Source organism: Bufo bufo, chromosome 4 (genome assembly GCF_905171765.1).
Source record: "Bufo bufo chromosome 4, aBufBuf1.1, whole genome shotgun sequence".
NCBI classification, from domain to species: Eukaryota; Metazoa; Chordata; class Amphibia; order Anura; family Bufonidae; genus Bufo; species Bufo bufo.
Window position 1 is genome coordinate 358,784,191 of NC_053392.1, and position 18,777 is coordinate 358,802,967.

At 43.6% G+C, this 18,777-nt stretch overlaps 1 protein-coding gene across 1 annotated transcript in view; it reads right to left on the reverse strand.

Annotated features, from left to right (window-relative positions):
- The window catches only part of LOC120999212 (titin homolog), a 946,165-nt gene that overhangs the window by 347,806 nt on the left and 579,582 nt on the right, over positions 1 to 18,777 (reverse strand). The window contains exons 53-58 of the mRNA XM_040430085.1: positions 17,555 to 17,619; positions 14,015 to 14,104; positions 12,620 to 12,724; positions 12,285 to 12,479; positions 11,485 to 11,757; positions 11,263 to 11,334 (exon numbers count right to left, since the gene is read on the reverse strand). Coding sequence (XP_040286019.1) covers positions 11,263 to 11,334; positions 11,485 to 11,757; positions 12,285 to 12,479; positions 12,620 to 12,724; positions 14,015 to 14,104; positions 17,555 to 17,619 — 800 coding nt within the window. The remainder of the gene's footprint in view (positions 1 to 11,262; positions 11,335 to 11,484; positions 11,758 to 12,284; positions 12,480 to 12,619; positions 12,725 to 14,014; positions 14,105 to 17,554; positions 17,620 to 18,777) is intronic.

Here is an 18,777-nt window from a genome sequence, read left to right on the forward strand (position 1 = left end):
AGGCTCCAAAAAGTAGGCATTCACCTGACAAAAAAGAACAAGTGATTATGTGGCTAGAGGTACAATAGGCGGTGACTGAATAACAATTTTACTGTAGGCCAGTGGAGTATAGGCCCCAAAAATTAGGCATTCACCTGACAGAAAAGAACAAATGATTATGTGGCTGGAGGTATATTAGATGGTCAGTGGAAAACAATTTTACTGTAGGGCATTAAAGGCCACAAAACTGATGCATTCACCGGTCAGAAAAGAACTAGTGATTATTAGTGATGAGCGTCCGGGGCAATATTAGAATTTGCGATATTTCGCAAATATTTTATAGAATATTAGTCATATATTCGCAAATTTGAGAATTTGCGATGATATTTTTGATTGCAAAAATCGGTAATGTAATATTCGTATAATGCACGCAAAATATAGGCATGGGTCACTTATGTTAAATTTTTCAAGCTGGCAAAAGTTTCCTGAGACTGGAGAAAATGGTTGGCATGGCAGAACATTAGAATAGCTTTATATGCAGATAGAGTGCTCCAATATATTCGCACTTGCAAATTTTCGGCAATTAATGATGCGCATATTTTTTCGCAATACGTTCAACTTGTAACATCACAGCACTATGTCTGTAGCATGTATGTATGGACAGCAAAACCTATCAGCTACACTATAGATCAATCTAACCTATACTGACTATGTCCCCCTAACTATCTGAATTATATATATAAGTTAATTGTCTAATGTAATATAACAAAGCACAGAGCACAGCAATGGCACTGCGGTCTCTTTTATAACTGCAATATACTTTAGAAAATAGCTGCTGGGGAGGTTATTATATAGTAAGGGGTAGGCAACTTTCCTATTGGTTGCTAGGGATGTTGTTAAGCTCAGTCAAAGACATTGCTGCCTTCTTATTGGACCACAAGCAAGTAGAAGGGAGGGATTATGGGTTCAGATGAAAAAAAAATCTAGAATATTCGTAAATACGAATATATAGCACGATATTCTAAATCTTCGCAAATTCTCAAAGTTGCGATATTCGCAATTAATATTCGCGATTGGAATATTCGCGCCCAACACTAGTAATTATGTGGCTGGCGGTACATTAGGCGGTCACTGAATAACAATTTTACTGTAGGCCAGTGGTGTACAGGCCCCAAATTTATGCATTCACCTGACAGAAAAGAACAAGTGATTATATGGCTAGAGGTATATTAGGCTGTTAGTGGGTAAAATTTTTACTGTAGGCCAGTACAGGCCCCAAAAATTAGGCATTCACCTGACAGAAAAGAACAAGTGATTTTGTGGCTGGAGGTACATTAGGCGGTGACTGAATAACAATTTTACTGTAGACCAGTGGAGTACAGGCCCCAAAAATTAGGCATTGAACTGACAGAAAAGAAAAAGTGATTATGTGGCTGGAGGTATATTCGATGGTCAGTGGATAACAATTTTACTGTAGGCCAGCACAGGCCCCAAAAATTAGGCATTCACCTAACAGAAAAGAACAAGTGATTATGTGGCTGGAGGTATATTAGAAAGACAGTGGATAAAAAATTTACTGTAGGCCAGTACAGGCCCCAGAAATTAGGCATTCACCTGACAGAAAAGAACTAGTGATTATGTGTCTAGAGGTACATTAGGCTGTTACTGGAATTTTTTTTTTTTACTGTAGGCCACTGGAGTAGAGTTCCAAAAAATTTGACATTCACCTGACAGAAAAGGCATTTTATGACGCTGTATATACATAAGACAAGGACCATTCTTTGTTCTGGTTGGTGGCGGATATTTGTAGGCTGGCATGAGGAAATTCAATTACACGTGGTCATCACAGGTGTTGAATTTCTCCGAGATCCATGCCTCATTTATTTCTAGAAATGTGAGGTAGCCCACACTGTCGTGAGCTAGGCAAGTGCGCTTATCAGTCACGATCCCCCCTACTGCGCTGAACGTCCTTTCGGACAGGACACTCAACGAGGGGCAACAAGCCAAGAGTTCCATGGCAAATTGTGCCAGCTTTGACCACAGGTCAAGCCTGCACGCCCTGTAGTCCAGGGTTTCCTCGCTTCTCAGAGCGTCCACATCGGCCATTAACCCAATGTAGTCGGACACCTGTCGGTCTAGGCGTTCCCTGAGGCTGGATCCAGAGGGCAGCTGTCGTTGGGTTGCTTGCAAGAATGATTTCACATCCGAAGTGACCAAAACATCTTCAAACCGCCCTCTTCTTGCAGGCGCAGTAGGATTGGTACCTGCAACTGTTTCGTTGTGGGTGGAAAGTTCTCTGGCAGCAACCGCAACAGCAGAATGCAGCATCCCTCGCAGGAAGTTCTGGAAATGCTGCATTCTGACAGCCCTCTGTGATGTTTGTAACATGTTCGCCATTTTGTGTTTGTACCGGTGGTCTAAGTGCGTTGAGACCCAGTACTGGTTCTTGCCCTTTATGCTTTTTATACGGGGGTCCCTCTTCAAACACTGGAGCATGAAGGATCCCATTTGCACTGAATTGGAAGCATTGGAGCACACTGGCTCCTGTTCATCGCCCAGGAGAATGTCGTCCTCGGTCTCCTCCCCCCCAGCCACGGACAACACCAGGGATACCCAAGAAGTTTAAAGTCCCCCACAAAGCTGGCTCTTCTTGCTCCTCCTTCTCCTCCTCCTCCCAGCCACCATCCTCCTCTGACTCCTCTTCAGACTCCTGACTTGTCTCAGATGGAGTAGCCCCCCCTGGGAATTCATTCAACATTGTGACTTCCTTATCTTCAAGCAACTGCTCCTCGAAGGCTTGATCAATGACACGACTCAATGCACGCTCCTGAAAGAAGGCATAAGGTACGATGTCAGTGATGGCACCCTGGCTGTGACTGACCAGTTTGGTGATCTCATCAGTTGACTGCTGAAGTCAGCATGCATCGTGCATATGCAGCCACTGGCGCGGTGAAAAGAAACCAAGCTCCCCAGAACCTGTCCTGCTGCAGAGTTCGTACAGAAAGTCGGTAACGGCATGTTGCTGCTGGAGCAGCCTATCAAGCATATAAAAGGTGGAGTTCCAGCGCGTCGGGCTGACACAAATCAGACGTCTGACGGGCAGGTAGTGTCGCCTGGAAGCAGGTATATCGCACCTCTCAATCAGTATTTTGTGTAATCAGGTATATGGCACACCTCAATCATTATTTTGTGGAAGCAGGTATATCAAACCCCTTAATTAATGCATTGTGGAAGCAGGTATATTGCACCCTTCAATCTGTATTTAGTGGAAGCAGGTATATCAAACCCCTTAATCAGTATTTTATGGAAGCAGGTATATCACACCCCTCAATCAGAATTTTGTGGAGATAGGTATATAAAACACCTGAATAATATTTGGTGGAAGCAGGTATATCGCACCCCTAAATCTGTATTTAGTGGAAGAAGGTAAATAAAACTCCTAATCAGTATTTGGTGGAAGCAGGTATAACGCACCCCTCAATCAGTATTTTGTGGAAGCCGGTGTATCACAGGGCTCAATTAATATTTGGTGGAAGCAGGTATAGCACACCTCTCAATCAGTATTTTGTGGAAGTAGGTATATAGATTCCCTTAATCAGTATTTTGTAGAAGCAGATATATAGTACCTCTTAATCAGTATTTTGTGGAAGCAGGTATATCAAACCTCTTAATCAGTATTTTGTGGAAGCAGGTATATCACACCCCTCAATCAGTTTTTTGGGGGACAACAGGTATATTACACCCTTTGCAAATAGTTGTTCCAATAACGCTTGTTCATCTATAAAGCTACGTTATCGTAGCAGAACTGCACACAACTGCTAAACAACACAAATGCACTATAATATACTTTCTATGTTAGAAAGTATATTATAAATATATCACCCCCTCAGTATGTCACACCTATCGATAGCACACCTATACCAGTCCTTAAAAGGACTTTTGTGGCCCTATTAGCTAGCGTTTGGTGTCCCTAAAAGTCTGTCCCTGCTCCACAAGGCAACCTCTCCCTACACTGGCAAAACACAGAATGTAAAATGGCTGCCAGATCGTGTTCTGATAGCTGTCAGTGTTTTTAGATTCTGATGTCCGTGTCAGTTCTGGCAACTAGTGCAGCAATTTAGCAGTGAAGTTATCCTAGAGTAAACATAGTTTGCCATATCATCATCCTCAATCAAAACATACATAGGATGGTGTTGCACTAGTTTGCTAAAATAGAGTCCAAGTGTGTGAAGGTATGGGGAATGCACCCCGGACTGACATTGCAGATGCATCAAATATGCTTTAGAACTGACAGGGCATGAGATAGTTTTAACCTTATTCCTCTTGCTCACATTTACTTATAACTAGAAAGGTTTTATACTAATGACAGTAAAAGTTACGTTCTAATATCTGTGACCAGTGAGGTTATTTGCCTAAACAGGCTTTATTTTAGTGATGTAAAAGAATATGGCGCATGTGAACATCGACATATGTTCGCATGTTCGGCGAATCGCGAATGAGCAAAGTTCGCTGTGAAACGACCATCGGGTGAACCGCAAGGACATCTCTACTTTTAGTATTGCACCATTTTTCTAGTCCTCTCCTCCACAGGAATGAGAGCCCCTTTGTAGCGGGGTCAAGAAGGGTGAACAACCAGTAATTGGTGTAGGCCAAAATGCGTATAATGCGAGGGTCATGAGAAAGACAGCATAACATAAAGTCAGCCATGTGTTCAAGAGTCTCAACAGACAAGACTTTGCTGTCCTCATCAGAAGGATGACTCTCAATCTCCTCATCTTCTTCCTCCTCTTCGGCCCATCCACACTGAAAAGATGGAATAAATTTGCTATGGGTACTACCCTCTGTAGCGGAGGTAACCGTCTCCTGCTCCTCCTCCTCTTCCTCATCATCATCCAATTTGCGCTGAGAAGACGAACTAAGGGTGGTCTGGCTATCACCCTGTGTACTGTCTTCCCCCATTTCCACCTCTTCCACATGCATAGCGTCCGCCTATATTGTGAGGAGCGAGCGTTTCATTAGACACATAAATGGGATGGTTACGCTTATAATAGCGACATAGTCACTCACCATCTGTGCTGATTCCTCAAAGTTGTGTAAAACTTCAGAGGTCAGACATCCATGCCCACTCGTCGAAGCTGACTGGAAAGGCGACGACCATGTTGCAGCTGGTATTCCACTACTGCCCTCTGCTGCTCAAAAAGGCTGGCAAACATGTGGAACGTGGAGTTCCAGTGCAAGATCACCTTGCACAACAGTCGGTGAGCTGGTAATTGCAAGCGCTGCTGCAGCATTGCCAGATCGGCGGAAGCTGTAGATGACTTTCGGAAATGGGCACACACACGGTGCACCATCACCAGTAGCTCAGGCAAATTGGGATAGGTTTTGAGAAACCGCTGAACTACTAAGTTGAACACGTGAGCTAGGCATGGTATGTGAGTGAGCTTGCCGAGCTCCAAAGCCGCCACCAAGTTATGGCCATTATCAGACACAACCATGCCTGGTTCAAGGTTGAATGGCGAGAGCCACAGCTTAATCTGGTCCCTTATACCCTGCCAAAGCTCTGCAGCGGTGTGCTTTTTGTCACCTAAGAAAATTAGTTTCTGCATAACCTGTTGCTCTTCCCCACTGCAATGATACACTGCTTCCAGCTACTGACTGATGTCTGACTGGTGCTGCAAGATGAGAATTAAGAGGTGGAAGTGGAGATAGAGGTGGAGGAGCAGGGGGGTTTTCAGCCACTAATGTGGGTGGTGGCGTAAATCCTGATGGAAGTATGGCCCTCAATCCCTGTCGTCGGTAGCACCTGTGCCATCCTAGGGTATGACTCGCTCCCGGCCTCCACAACATGTTGGTGTAAGGCTGGGACGGCACACCGGGAAAAATAGTGGAGGCTGGGGACTGAAGGCACACCGGGAAAAATAGTGGAGGCTGGGGACTGAGTAAAGAGGGACGGCCGCCGCCATCAGGCTGTGGAAAGCCTCAGTGTCCACTAGCCTAAATTGCAACATTTCCAGGGCCAGCAATTTGGAAATTTGCGCATTTAGTGCTATGGCATGTGGGTGGGTGGCTGGGAATTTGCACTTGCGTTCAAATGCCTGAGATATGGACATCTGTACGCTGAGCTGGGACACAGAAGTGGATATGCTAGCTCATGGTGCTTGCGAAGGTCCAGGTGCAGGGTGGAGGTCCAGGTGCACCACTTGAGACACTAATTACCGTTGACTTATTGGCAACTGTGTCTCGTCATCATCCTCATCCGCCTTGTGAAACAGTAATTGCCGTTCCCCACCGTCATCTTCTTCTGACTGTAGATGCTCAAGAGTTTGGGAATCAGTTCACGAGATCTCCTCATGTCCCTCTTCAAGTGAGCTTGGCAAGAGGCCCAAATCAAGGAATGGCGACGAAAAGAGCTCCTCGGAATATCCTAGTGTTGGATCACTTCTTTGCCAAAACTCTCCATGGTGGGAGGAAGGAGGATCAGGACGAGGATTCTGTTGACCCGACACTTGACTACTGAGACTGGACTTTGTGGAAGATAGGGTGGTGCTTAACCGACTGAAAGCATTATCTGCTGCAATCCAACCGACCACCTGGTCGCACTGGTGTGACTTCGAGAGGGGTGTCCTGCGTCGCTCTGCAAACTGGGATATGAAGCTAGGTATCATGGATGAGAGTGTTTCTTGTCCTCTGGCAGCAGGCACAGTTTCACCACGCCCAGGGCCACGGCCTCTGCGTGCACCATCAGCAGCACGGCCTCTTCCCCATCCTTTACTGCTCGCCTGCTGCATATTAAATGGTATATATGCTTGCAAGTATGTCACATGTACAGTAGCGCAGGTTTTGTAAGTGTATGCACAAATAAATTACACTGAATGTCACAGATATTTAGGATGTGCAAACGTTATACAGGAGATGTAATGCAGGTAATGTCGCTGTCACCAGCGGCTAAGAAAACCATTACAGTGAATATCACAGATATTTAGGATGCGCAAACGCTATACAGGAGATGTAGCACTGGTAATGTCGCTGTCAGCAGCGGCCAAACAGTTGCGCTAAATTTCACAGATATTTAGGATGTGCAAATTTAACACAACAGATGTAGTAGAAGTTGTGTCACTATCAGCAGCGGCCAAACAATTGCACACAATTTAGCGCAGGTTGCGTTTATAATATAGATTGCAGCCAGATAAAACAATAGTCCTTAAAATGATTTTTGGGTCTCTAACACCTTTCAACAGTAAACCCTGCCTGAAAAAAAAAAAAACGATTCCTGTCCCTACACTATCTGTCTCTTCTGTTGCAGCTCTCCCTGACTAAGACTGAGCCGAACCACGTGTCATCGGGTGTCATATAGCACCCGATGAATCGTTCCGGCCAGCCAATCACTGTAATGCCAGTAACCAACATGGCTACGGCATTAGGCCTCATGCACACGACAGTATTTTTTCACAGATTTTTGGAGGATCCACGGACATGAAAAAAAAGTCGTTTTGGTGTCCGTCTGGCCGTGCGGAGCCAAACGGATCCGTCCTGACTTACAATGCAAGTCAATAGGAACGGATCCTTTTGACGTTGACACAATATGGTGCAATTGCAAACGAATCCGTCCCCCATTGACTTTCAATGTAAAGTCAGGAGTTAATATACCATAGGATCGGAGTTTTCTCCAATCCGATGGTATATTTTAACTTGAAGCGTCCCCATCACCATGGAAACGCCTTTATGTTAGAATATACCATCGGATTTGAGTTAGATCGTGAAACTCATATCCGACAGTATATTCTAACACAGAGGCGTTCCCATAGTGATGGGGACGCTTCTAGTTAAAATATACTACGAACTGTGTACATGACTGCCCCCTGCTGCCTGGCAGAACCCAATCTCTTACAGGGGGCTGTGATCCGCACAATTAACCCCTCAGGTGCTGCACCTGAAGGGGTTAATTGTGCGTATCATATCCCCCTGTAAGAGATCAGGGGCTGCCAGGCAGCAGGGGGCAGACCCCCCTCCCTCCCCAGTTTGAATATCATTGGTGGCCAGTGTGCGGCCTTCCCTCCCTCTATTGTATTATCATTGGTAGCCAGTGTGCGGCCCCCCCTGGCCCCCCCTCCCTCTATTGTATTAATATCATTGGTGGCCAGGGCGGCCCCCCCTCCCTCCCTTTATTGTATTATCATTGGTAGCCAGTGTACGGCCCCCCCGGCCCCCCCTCCCTCCCTCTATTGTATTATCATTGGTGGCCAGTGTGCGCCCCCCCCCCCCCTCTATTGTTTTAATATCATTAATATCATTGGTGGCCAGTGTGCGGCCTCCCCTCTCCCCCCCCCATCATTGGTGGCAGCGTTCCGATCGGAGTCCCAGTTTAATCGCTGGGGCTCCGATCGGTAACCATGGCAACCAGGACGCTATTGCAGTCCTGGTTGCCATGGTTACTTAGCAATATTAGAGGCATCATACTTACCTGCTGCGCTGTCTGTGACCGGCCGGGAGCTCCTCCTACTGCTAAGTGACAGGTCTGTGCGGCGCATTGCTTAATGATCTGTCACTTACCAGTATGAGGAGTTCCTGGCCGGTCACAGACAGTGCAGCATGTAAGTATGATGTTTCTAATATTGCTAAGTAACCATGGCAACCGGGACTGCAGTAGCGTCCTGGTTGCCATGGTTACCGATCGGAGCCCCAGCGATTAAACTGGGACTCCGATCGGAACTCTCCGCTGCCACCAATGATGGGGGGGGGGGAGAGGGGAGACCGCACACTGGCCACCATTGATATTAAAACAATAGAGGGGGGCCGGGGGGGCCACACAGGCTACCAATGATAATACAATAAAGGGAGGGAGGGGGGCCAGGGGGGGTCCACACTGGCCACCAATGATATTAATACAATAGAGGGAGGGGGGGCGGGGGGCGGCACACTGGCTACCAATGATAATACAATAAAGGGAGGGAGGGGGGTCGGGGGGGGCGCACTGGCCACCAATGATATTAATATAATAGAGGGAGGGCCGGGGGGGCCGCACTGGCCACCAATGAAATTAAAACTGGGGAGGGAGGGGGGTATGCCCCCTGCTGCCTGGCAGCCCCTGATCGCTTACAGGGGGCTATGATACGCACAATTAACCCCTTCTGGTGCAGCACCTGAGGGGTTAATTGTGCGGATCACAGCCCCCTGTAAGAGATCGGTTGCTGCCAGGCAGCAGGGGGCAGTCATGTACACAGTTCGTAGTATATTTTAACTAGAAGCGTCCCCATCACTATGGGAACGCCTCTGTGTTAGAATATACTGTCGGATTTGAGTTTTCACGAAGTGAAAACTCAGCTCTGAAAAAGCTTTTATGCAGACGGATCTTCGGATCCGTCTGTATGAAAGTAGCCTTCGGACACGGATCACGGACACGGATGCCAATCTTTTGTGCATCCGAGTTTTTTCACGGACCCATTGATTTGAATGGGTCCGTGAACCGTTGTCCGTCAAAAAAATAGTACAGGTCTTATTTTTTTGACGGACAGGATACACGGATCACGGCCGCGGATGACAAACGGTGCATTTTCTGAGTTTTCAACGGACCCATTGAAAGTCAATGGCTCCGCAGAAAATCACGGAAAATGGAACAACGGCCACGGGTGCACACAACGGTCGTGTGCAGGAGGCCTTACAGTGAGTGCCAGTACTTCCCCGCATGTTTATTGGCTGCGTTGCAGCTAACAAACGTGCGGGGAGGAGACTTAATCACATGTAGTGTTCAACTGAGTCAAAATGGTGTTCGTCCGAGCATGCTCACCCAACACTAATGCCACGTGCTCCTTCTTACACCCACCATCGTCAGCAGGTACTGTTATTGCCACTCACCTCCACACACTGTCTTCGTGCCACTCTGTGGCCTCCTTCTGATGCTGCTGCCACCTCCACTCTCTGTCATTGTGCCACCCTGTGGACTCCTCCTTATGCTGCTGCTGCTGCCACCTCTACACTCTGTCATCATGCCACTCTGTGGCCTCCTGATGATGCCGCTACTGTCACCTCCATACTCTGTCATTGTGCCACTCTGTGACCTCCTGATGCTGCCACCACCTCTATACTCGTCATTGTGATAGATTGTGGTCTCCTGATGATGCTGCTGACACCTCCCCACTCTGTGATTGTGCCACTCTGTGGCCTTCTGATGCTGCCCCCACCTCCACACTCTGTCATTGTGCCACCCTGTGGCCTCCTCCTGATGCTGCTGCTGCCACCTCTGCAATCTCTCATCATCGTGCCACTCTGTGTCCTCCTCATGCTGCTGCCACCTCCGCAATCCTCGTCATCGTGCCATTCTATGGCCTCCTGATGCTGCTGCCACCTCCAGACTCTGTCATTGTGCCACTCTGTGGACTCCTGATGTTGCTGCTGCCACCAACTCCGCACTCTGTCGTCGTGCCACTCTATGGCCTCCTCATGCTGCTGTCACCTCCACACTCTGTTGTTGTGGCACTCTGTGGCCTCCTCATGCTGCCGCCACCTCCAGACTATCATTGTGCCACTCTGTAGCCTCCTGATGCTGCTGCAACCTCTGCAATCTCTCGTCGTCGTGCCACTCTGTGGCCTCTTCATGCTGCTGCCACCTCCACACTCGGTCATTGTGCCACTCTGTGGCATCCTGATAATGCTGATTCCTCCACACTCTGTCATTGCGCCACTCTGTGGCCTCCTGATGCTGCCGCCACCTTCACACTTTGTCTTTGTGCCACTCTGTGTCCTCCTCATGCCGCTGCCACCCTCCCCACTTCATGACGGGGCCTCTATTTAGACTTTTTGGCTTGGCTGACATCATCTTTTATTTTACCCTTTTTCTGATCTATCTACAACGGATCCTGTCTGTGTAGCAGCTGTAAGGCCTGTATGGTCCCATCAGAATTGGTATGTCATTTGGTAGCCAAAAGCAGGAGTGGGTACAATACACAGAAGACATGCAAATATTTTGTTTGTGTGTCATCTCTGTTTTGGATCCACTCCTGTTTTTTTATGCATTAGCAATACTGATGGATTACTGACCAAATGCTGACCGAGTGAAGGCGGTGAATCTGAAAGAGACACCTGTCATCTGCATATCATACGGACTCACAGTATTATTTCACTACCAAAGCAGACTCCCTTTGCTTGTTACTGCAAGGCACAGTGTTCTACACCACTATAAAGGCTCTCAGCAGCCAGAAAATAGTAATTCACCGCAAATATATTCGGATCAAACCAAACTTTTGGCGAACCGGCAAATCAATTTTTTAAAAAATCTCTAGCCTTTACCTTTCTTAACTTCTGCTGATGATTCAAGCTTGTTCTTAGATTCTGTTGGCTTTTCATGTTTCACTGTAAGGTCTGCAAAGTAATTATGAGTAAATTAGCATCTATATCACATACTGAGATATAAGTCTTTATGGTAAAGCATTATTTAAAAAAATATTTAGGTCAGATAGTATACATGGTATACTGTACCTTATTATATATAGTAATGTTATTGGTGTTTACCTTTTTCAGGTTCTGCTAGCTCTTGATTCTCATTGGATTCTGTAGGCACTTCATGTTTCTCTTTAGGTTCTGTTTGACCATCATGTTTTTTCTTGGGCTCTGTTGGTCCTTCATGTTTTTTCATAGGTTCTGTTGGCACTTCCTGTTTTTTCTTGGGTTCTGTGGGCCCTCCAGGTTTCTTCTTGGGTTCAGTTGGCTCTTTATCTTTTTTCTCAGGTTCTTTTGGTTCTTCATGCTTTTTCTTAGGTTCTGTTGGCTCTCCATGTTTTGTTACTTAGATTTTTGCAAAAAATAAAATAAAATAAAATTTCTAATAATATTACATTTTTGTACCTAAACTTTCAATTATTATTTAACAAGACATTTTAGGTCAGATAATTCAACCTATAAATATATGTCATTGGAAATGTTTTTGGTGTTTACCTTTCTAAACATTTTTTGAGAATTCATATTTTTCCACTGGGATGTCAACAAAATACTAACGAGTTAATTTCCATCTATATTATAGATTGTTACATAAGCTATCAAGTGTTGTTTAAGAATAATTTTAGCTCATATAAAGTAATAGGGGGCCGTCTATAAGACAGACAAGAGGGGTCTGAAAATATTGATTTTAAAAGTTCAAATTCTTTTTTTCAGAAGGCACTCAATGGTTTTATTTTGGCCTGTATTGTAGGAGCTCACTTTTTGGTATCTTGGTGGCTCTAGCCATCTGATTATCAAATGTTCTTGGATGTAACAGTAGACCTGATTCACAAATTCTTCTTCACCCACACATTAAAAAGATTATTGTTGTTTACCGTTTTTATGTTCTGTTGGCTCTTTGTGTTTTTTCTTGGGTTCTGTTGGCTCTTCATATTCTATCTTGGGTTCCTTTGGCTGTTCATCTTTCTTTTTAGGCTCTGTTGCCTTTTCATGTGTTTTCTTTGGTTCTATTGGTTTTTCATCTTTTTCTTTATGTTCTGTTGGCTTCTTATGCTTTTTCATATGTGTCTCTGGAAAGTAATATGCTGAGTTTGTATTAGTATTACATTTTGGTATAATAGATTTCACTGCAAAATGTTATTTCCAAACATATTTTAGGTAAGATAAATCAGCATGCAATCATAGCTCACGAATAATGCTATTTGTTTACCTTTCTTAATTTCTTTTGAAAATTCATGCTTTTTCTTGGGTTCTCTTGACTCTTCATGTGTTTTAGTGGGTTCTATTGGCTTTTCATGTTTTTCCACAGGTATGTCTAAAAATAAACAAGTTCATGTTTATCTATATTACTTATTGGTATATACCATATTTTTCGCCCTATAAGACGCACCTGCCCATAAGACGCACCTAGGTTTTTGAGGAGGAAAATAAGAAAAAAATATTTTGAACAAAAAGGTGTGCTTTTGGTGGGTTTTGAACTAATGGTGGTCTGTGGATGACACTATTATGGGGGATCTGTTGAGGACACTGTTATGGAGGATCTGTGGGTGACACTGTTATGGGGTATCTGTGGGTGACACTGTTATGGGGGATCTTTGGGTGACACTGTTATGGGGGATCTTTGGGTGACACTGTTATGGGGGATCTGTGGGTGACACTGTTATGGGGATCTCGGGATGGCTCTTATTGGGGTCTCTGGATGGCACTGTTATGGGGATCTGTGGATGACACTGTTATGGAGGGATCTGTGGATGACACATATATGTGTCATCCACAGATCCCCTCCATAACAGTGTCCCTGTAGTGTGAATGACCCCCAATACAGGGGGTGGGGGTCGCATCTGGTTTTATAATGACAGCGTGGCCCGTGCAGTGACTGTATTCTACTACACGGGCCCCGCTCACTGTATATACCGTAATCTTATCTATAATTGTAGGCATTGTTAATATATGCAAATTCAGGGTAATAAGCACCTGTATTACTTACAACAAGCGCTCGGTAGCAGAGAGGAGGGAGGAGGCAGGCCGGGAGGATGGGCGCTGGCAGCATGAGTCACTACATCATGCGCCCACGCCGCCTGCTTCATTCATAAAGTGGGCGGCGCAGGCGCGTGACGTAGTGACTCACGCTGCCAGTGCCCGTCCTCCCGCCTGTCTCCTCCCTCCTCTCTGCTACTGAGCGCTTGTTGTAAGTATACAGGCGCTGATTACCCTGAATTTGTATATATTAACAATGCCTACAATTATAGATAAGATTACGGTATATACAGTGAGCGGGGCCCGTGTAGTAGAATACAGTCACTGCACGGGCCCCTCTGTCATTATAAAACCAGATGCCGGCCCCCAGCCCCTCCTCCCTCTCAGCTGATACACCCGCCGCCCGGCATCGCGGCGTATCATTGACAGTTCGGCAAAATGCAGCATTCACACCATAAGACGCACTGCTATTTCCCCCCCACTTTTGGGGGGGGAAAAAATTGCGTCTTATAGGGCGAAAAATACGGTAAGCTTACAAGGTAAAGTGTTGTTTAAGAATACATTTTAGGTCACATAAGGTAATATACTTTAACAGATCTAATCATCAACTAATGTTGTTGCCATTTACCTGTTGGCTTTTTATCTTTTTTATTTAGTTCTGTTGGCTCTTCATCTTTCTTCTTAGGTTCTGTTTGCTCTTGTTTTTGCACTGGGGTCTCTGCAAAGTAGTAAGTGAATTTGTATTCGTATTACTTTTTGTTATATAAGTGTTCAAGATCAAATACAAATATATTATTTACAAAAATGTTTTAGGTGAGATAAATCAATCTGCAAACATACAAGGGGCGTTCAATAAGTTATCTGCTCTAGCAGTGTTAGAGAGCTGAGCCTGTCTGTGCAGGTTGACACATGTTTGGGGTGAAAGTCCCTGCTGTAATCCTGGTCTGTAAGACTTCCAGCTTTGTTTGCATCTTAATGTTTCATGTTGCCTTATTGTCTGTAAATTATTTTGTTTGCAGGAGCCCCTATTGGGCTTGGTTTTTATTTTTGATTACATAGGCAATAATATCATTTATATGGATTAGCTGGGTTTGGATATCTACATCATCACGGATATAGTATTTTGTACTAGTCAATTGTTGTGTTATATGTCCTCTATATGTCTTTACAGACTGTGTAGATTCAGGAGGGTACATTTAGTGTCAACACCTTCTACATTGCTGCTATTTTTAATGTTTATTGATGTATATTGTGAGAATTTTTGAATAAAATGTTATTATATGTGTGTGTTATTTTCGGTTTTGGTTACATGTTTGGACATACAACATACAGTAGCAGTTCAGTCTGGTAAAAACAGTATAAGTAACAAAATGGCAAGTGCAGTATAGTGCGAGTCTACAATGAAAGTGAGGGATTTAGAACTTCATTCTATGATTAAATTCCTTACAAAGGAATAAAAGAAGCCTAAATAAATCCATAAAAGAATTATTGCTGTATATGGTGATGATGCCCCCTTCTACTACCAAGTAAAGTTTTGGGCCAAGCATTTTAAATGGGGTAGGGAATCAATTGAGGATGACCCCCGTTCAGGGAAACCTGTCAAAGCATATTCAGGGGAAATGTGCTGTAAAGTAGAGGCTATGAATTTGGAAGATCATCAGATTAAAGTCGGCGTTATAGCTCATGAATTAGGTATTTCAGTTGGCACTGTTTCCAATATCATTCAGGATGTTTTGATGATTTTAAAGGTCAGTTCCTGCTGGATGCCACAAATGTTGACGCCTGAGCAAAAAAACTTGTCAACATCAATTTAGCCAAGAGGATTTACATGCTTAGAGAAAATCCAGGAGACTTTTATTCTCAAATTATTACACTGCATAACAATGATTTTGCTACTGAGAGAAAAGCATGTGATTTATAGTAAAATGAGCATGATGATTCCAAATATGAACTCGTAATTTGTCTGACACGTCTAGATTTTAACCCCTTAAGGACCCTGGGATTTTTCATTTTTGCGTTTTCGTTTTTTACTCCCCGCCTTCCCATAGTCCTAACTTTTTTATTTTTCCATTCACATAGCCTTATGAGGGCTTATTTTGCAGGACAAGTGGTACTTTCTAATGGCACCATTTACGGTTGCATACCATGTAGTAGGAAGCGGTAAATCGGTAGGAAGCGGTAAAAAAATTCTAAATGGAAAAAACACAATTCTAATAAAGGTTTTTATATATATATATATTTTTTACACTCTACACTATGCAGTAAAATTGACCTGTTATCCTCATTCTCCAGGTCAGTATGGTTACGATACCACACTTCAGACCCCTATAACTTTTTTGTAGTTATGTGTACGGGGCTGTGTGAGGGCTCATTTTTTTTGCGGAATGATCTGTTCTTTTCAGTGATAACAATTTGAAGTGTGTGCGACTTTTTGATCACTTTTGCTGTATGCCATTAATATTGTGATATTTTAATAGTATGGGCATTTTTACACACGGCAATGCTCATGATGTTTATTTTTTTACTGTCTAAGTATTTTTATTTTTATTTTAAGGAAAGGGGGGTGATTTGAACTTTTTTTTTTTATATTTGCAAAAACTTTTTTTTACTTTTTAAATTTTTTTAAGTCACAATGGGTGACAATAACTGGAAATCATTAGATTGCCTATTGTGTTCATTTATGTCTATATAGACACTATTAAACACTTTATTTGCACTATACCAATACAATGCTGCCACCTAGTGGCCTGTATTGGTATAGTCATCTAATAGGCAACGAAGCCAGTTTGAGGCTTCAGCCTATTAGATTAATGTAACAGGTTCCCCGATAAACGTAAATGTGTTAACGATCCAGACAATTTCTGCTAAATATGTGGCAAATACACTACTTATGATCAGCGCAAGAATCTGACAAAGCTAGTAGTGCAGAACTTCCTTGGGAACAGATGAGCTGCAAACTATGCTGAATTAGTAGACAACATGCTTACAGCATATGAACAACTTGGCTGCCGAATGTCATTGAAAGTGCATGTCTTACATTCCCATCTTGACTTTTTCCCACCCAATTTGGGACACGTAAGTGACGAACATGGAGAGTGGTTCCATAAAAATATTTCTACAATGGAGAACAGGTATCAAGGCCCCTGGAATCCCAACATGATACGGGAATATATGACTATTCACAAAAGCAAAAGCAGATGCCTGAATCATTTTTAACAGTACTGGGCCACGCTCAAGTAAGACTTTTAAACTGAAAAACGAGACTTTTGTAAATTTTGCTATTCCATTACATTTTCATACACTGTTTACTAGGCAAACTTTGATGTACATCAGGAAATTGTTGGATTAAAACTCGTTCTGTTCAAAATTATTCAATGCTTTCCATGTACTTAATTCATTTAGGCATACTTATACATAGCTAAATTTCGTGACGTGTTACAACAATTCTGACTTCGTATTTGTAATCCGCACACTCAATTTAGTATAGGACAAATGGTTTTTGCCCAGTAGCAGACAAACTTTTTTGTTGTTGTTGGTGTTTTGGGTGATGAAACATGGGTCCACCACCCTGATCCTGAGACCAAATGAGGGTCCATGCAATGGAAGCACAATTGGTGACCAACATTTCATGTGCATCAGTTAGCTATAAGGATCATGGCAACCATTTTTGGAATACAGAACACTTTTTTATTACTAGAATTCATGCCACACAAGACAATTACTGGAGACACCTATGCTTCAACAATGAAGGCATTAAATGAGGCAATCAAAGAGAAACACCAAGAGAAATTGTTGGCTGGCGTTTTGCTGCTTCATAACAATGTGTCAGCTCACAAGTCTTACAAATCACAAGCTACTATCAGGGAATGCAGCTTCATGGACCTTAATTGTTCACCCTACAGTCCAGACTTGGCTCCTGGAACCTGAAGAAATGTTTGCTTGGGTAACGATTTCCTGATGATAATGCAGTCAAAGAGGCTGTAATTGGGTTCCTGCAGCAGCAAGAAGTCTCCTTCTATTCTGAGGGCATCCTATCACTGGAGGTGAAGTGGAATAAGTGTTGAAGTCAAGGGGGATTACATTGAAAAGTAGTAAATTGGTTTCATATTCAGTTAAATAACTTATTGAACACCCCTCCTACATCATGGAAAAAAGTTGGGGTGTTTACCTTTCTTAATTTTTGCTGACAATTTATGTTTTATCTTGGGTTCTTTTGGCTCTTTATGTTTCTTTCAACTATAATGGGGTCCATTATGTTTCCGCTCATATGATGATTTTGGAGCGGAGACAAAAGTTGTGCATGCAGGATTTTTGTCTCCGTTTCAAAATCATCTTCTGAGCGGAAACATAACAGACCCCATTATAGTCTATGGGGTCCTTAGGGCTCCTTTTGGCTCAGTTATGGGCCTTTTCCGTCCTTTCCGTTCTCCTGCTCCTAAATGGAGCAGGAGAATGGAAAGCCTGAACGGTGATGTGAACGAAGCCTTAGTTAAGCCATGAAAGGTATGTATGCAGATTTTAAATATGTGTATATTACAAAATTGTGTGATTTTCTATTATATAAACAAATACAAATATAAAATAAAAACTAGAATACACCTTTAACTGACAGAACTACTCTGGGTGTCGATCAGGAGCCATACTATTTGTGTTATAGTCTCTGCAATGCCAGTGGATGTGCCAAATTTATGATGTGTAAATGAAGATAATTTGTCTCAACAGTTGAGCACAACCATTTCCCACCTTTGCAATGCCCCCTTTTGGAAAAATAATGTAAAAATTGAGACATACCTTTTTTTTCCAAAAAAGGAAAATTTTAAAAGCCACAAACACAGCTTGCAACTTTTTAAAGCCACTTTTCTGGCACAAGGGCAATTATAGATCTCTCCCTATGTTGGCCAGCTGCTAAAGTTCATTCAATTGTAGTAGCCACCCAAAATAGTGCTGCTCCCATCCCACACACTGAGCAGCTGACATACTGTAAGTAAAACAACTGATAATTGGCCTACTCCTCATCTAACAGACAACAGCTGATCACTGCTGCACCCCCCTTGCACACACACAACAATCAACTGTTTTAGGCTACATGCACACGAACGTTGTTTGTTTCCGTGTCCGTTCCGTTTCTTTTGCAGATAGGATGCGGACCCATTCATTTCAATGGGTCCACAAAAAACGCGGACAGCACACCGTGTGCTGTCCGCATCAGAATGTCCGTTCCGTTGCACCGCCAAAAAAATAGTGCATGTCCTATTTTTTTCTAGTTTGCAGACAAGGATAGGATCCGCCAAAAAAAACGGATGCCATACGGAACGTCATTCTTTTTTTTGCGGATCCGCAATTGAGGAACGCAAAACACATACGGCCGTGTGCATGTAGCCTTACTTATAG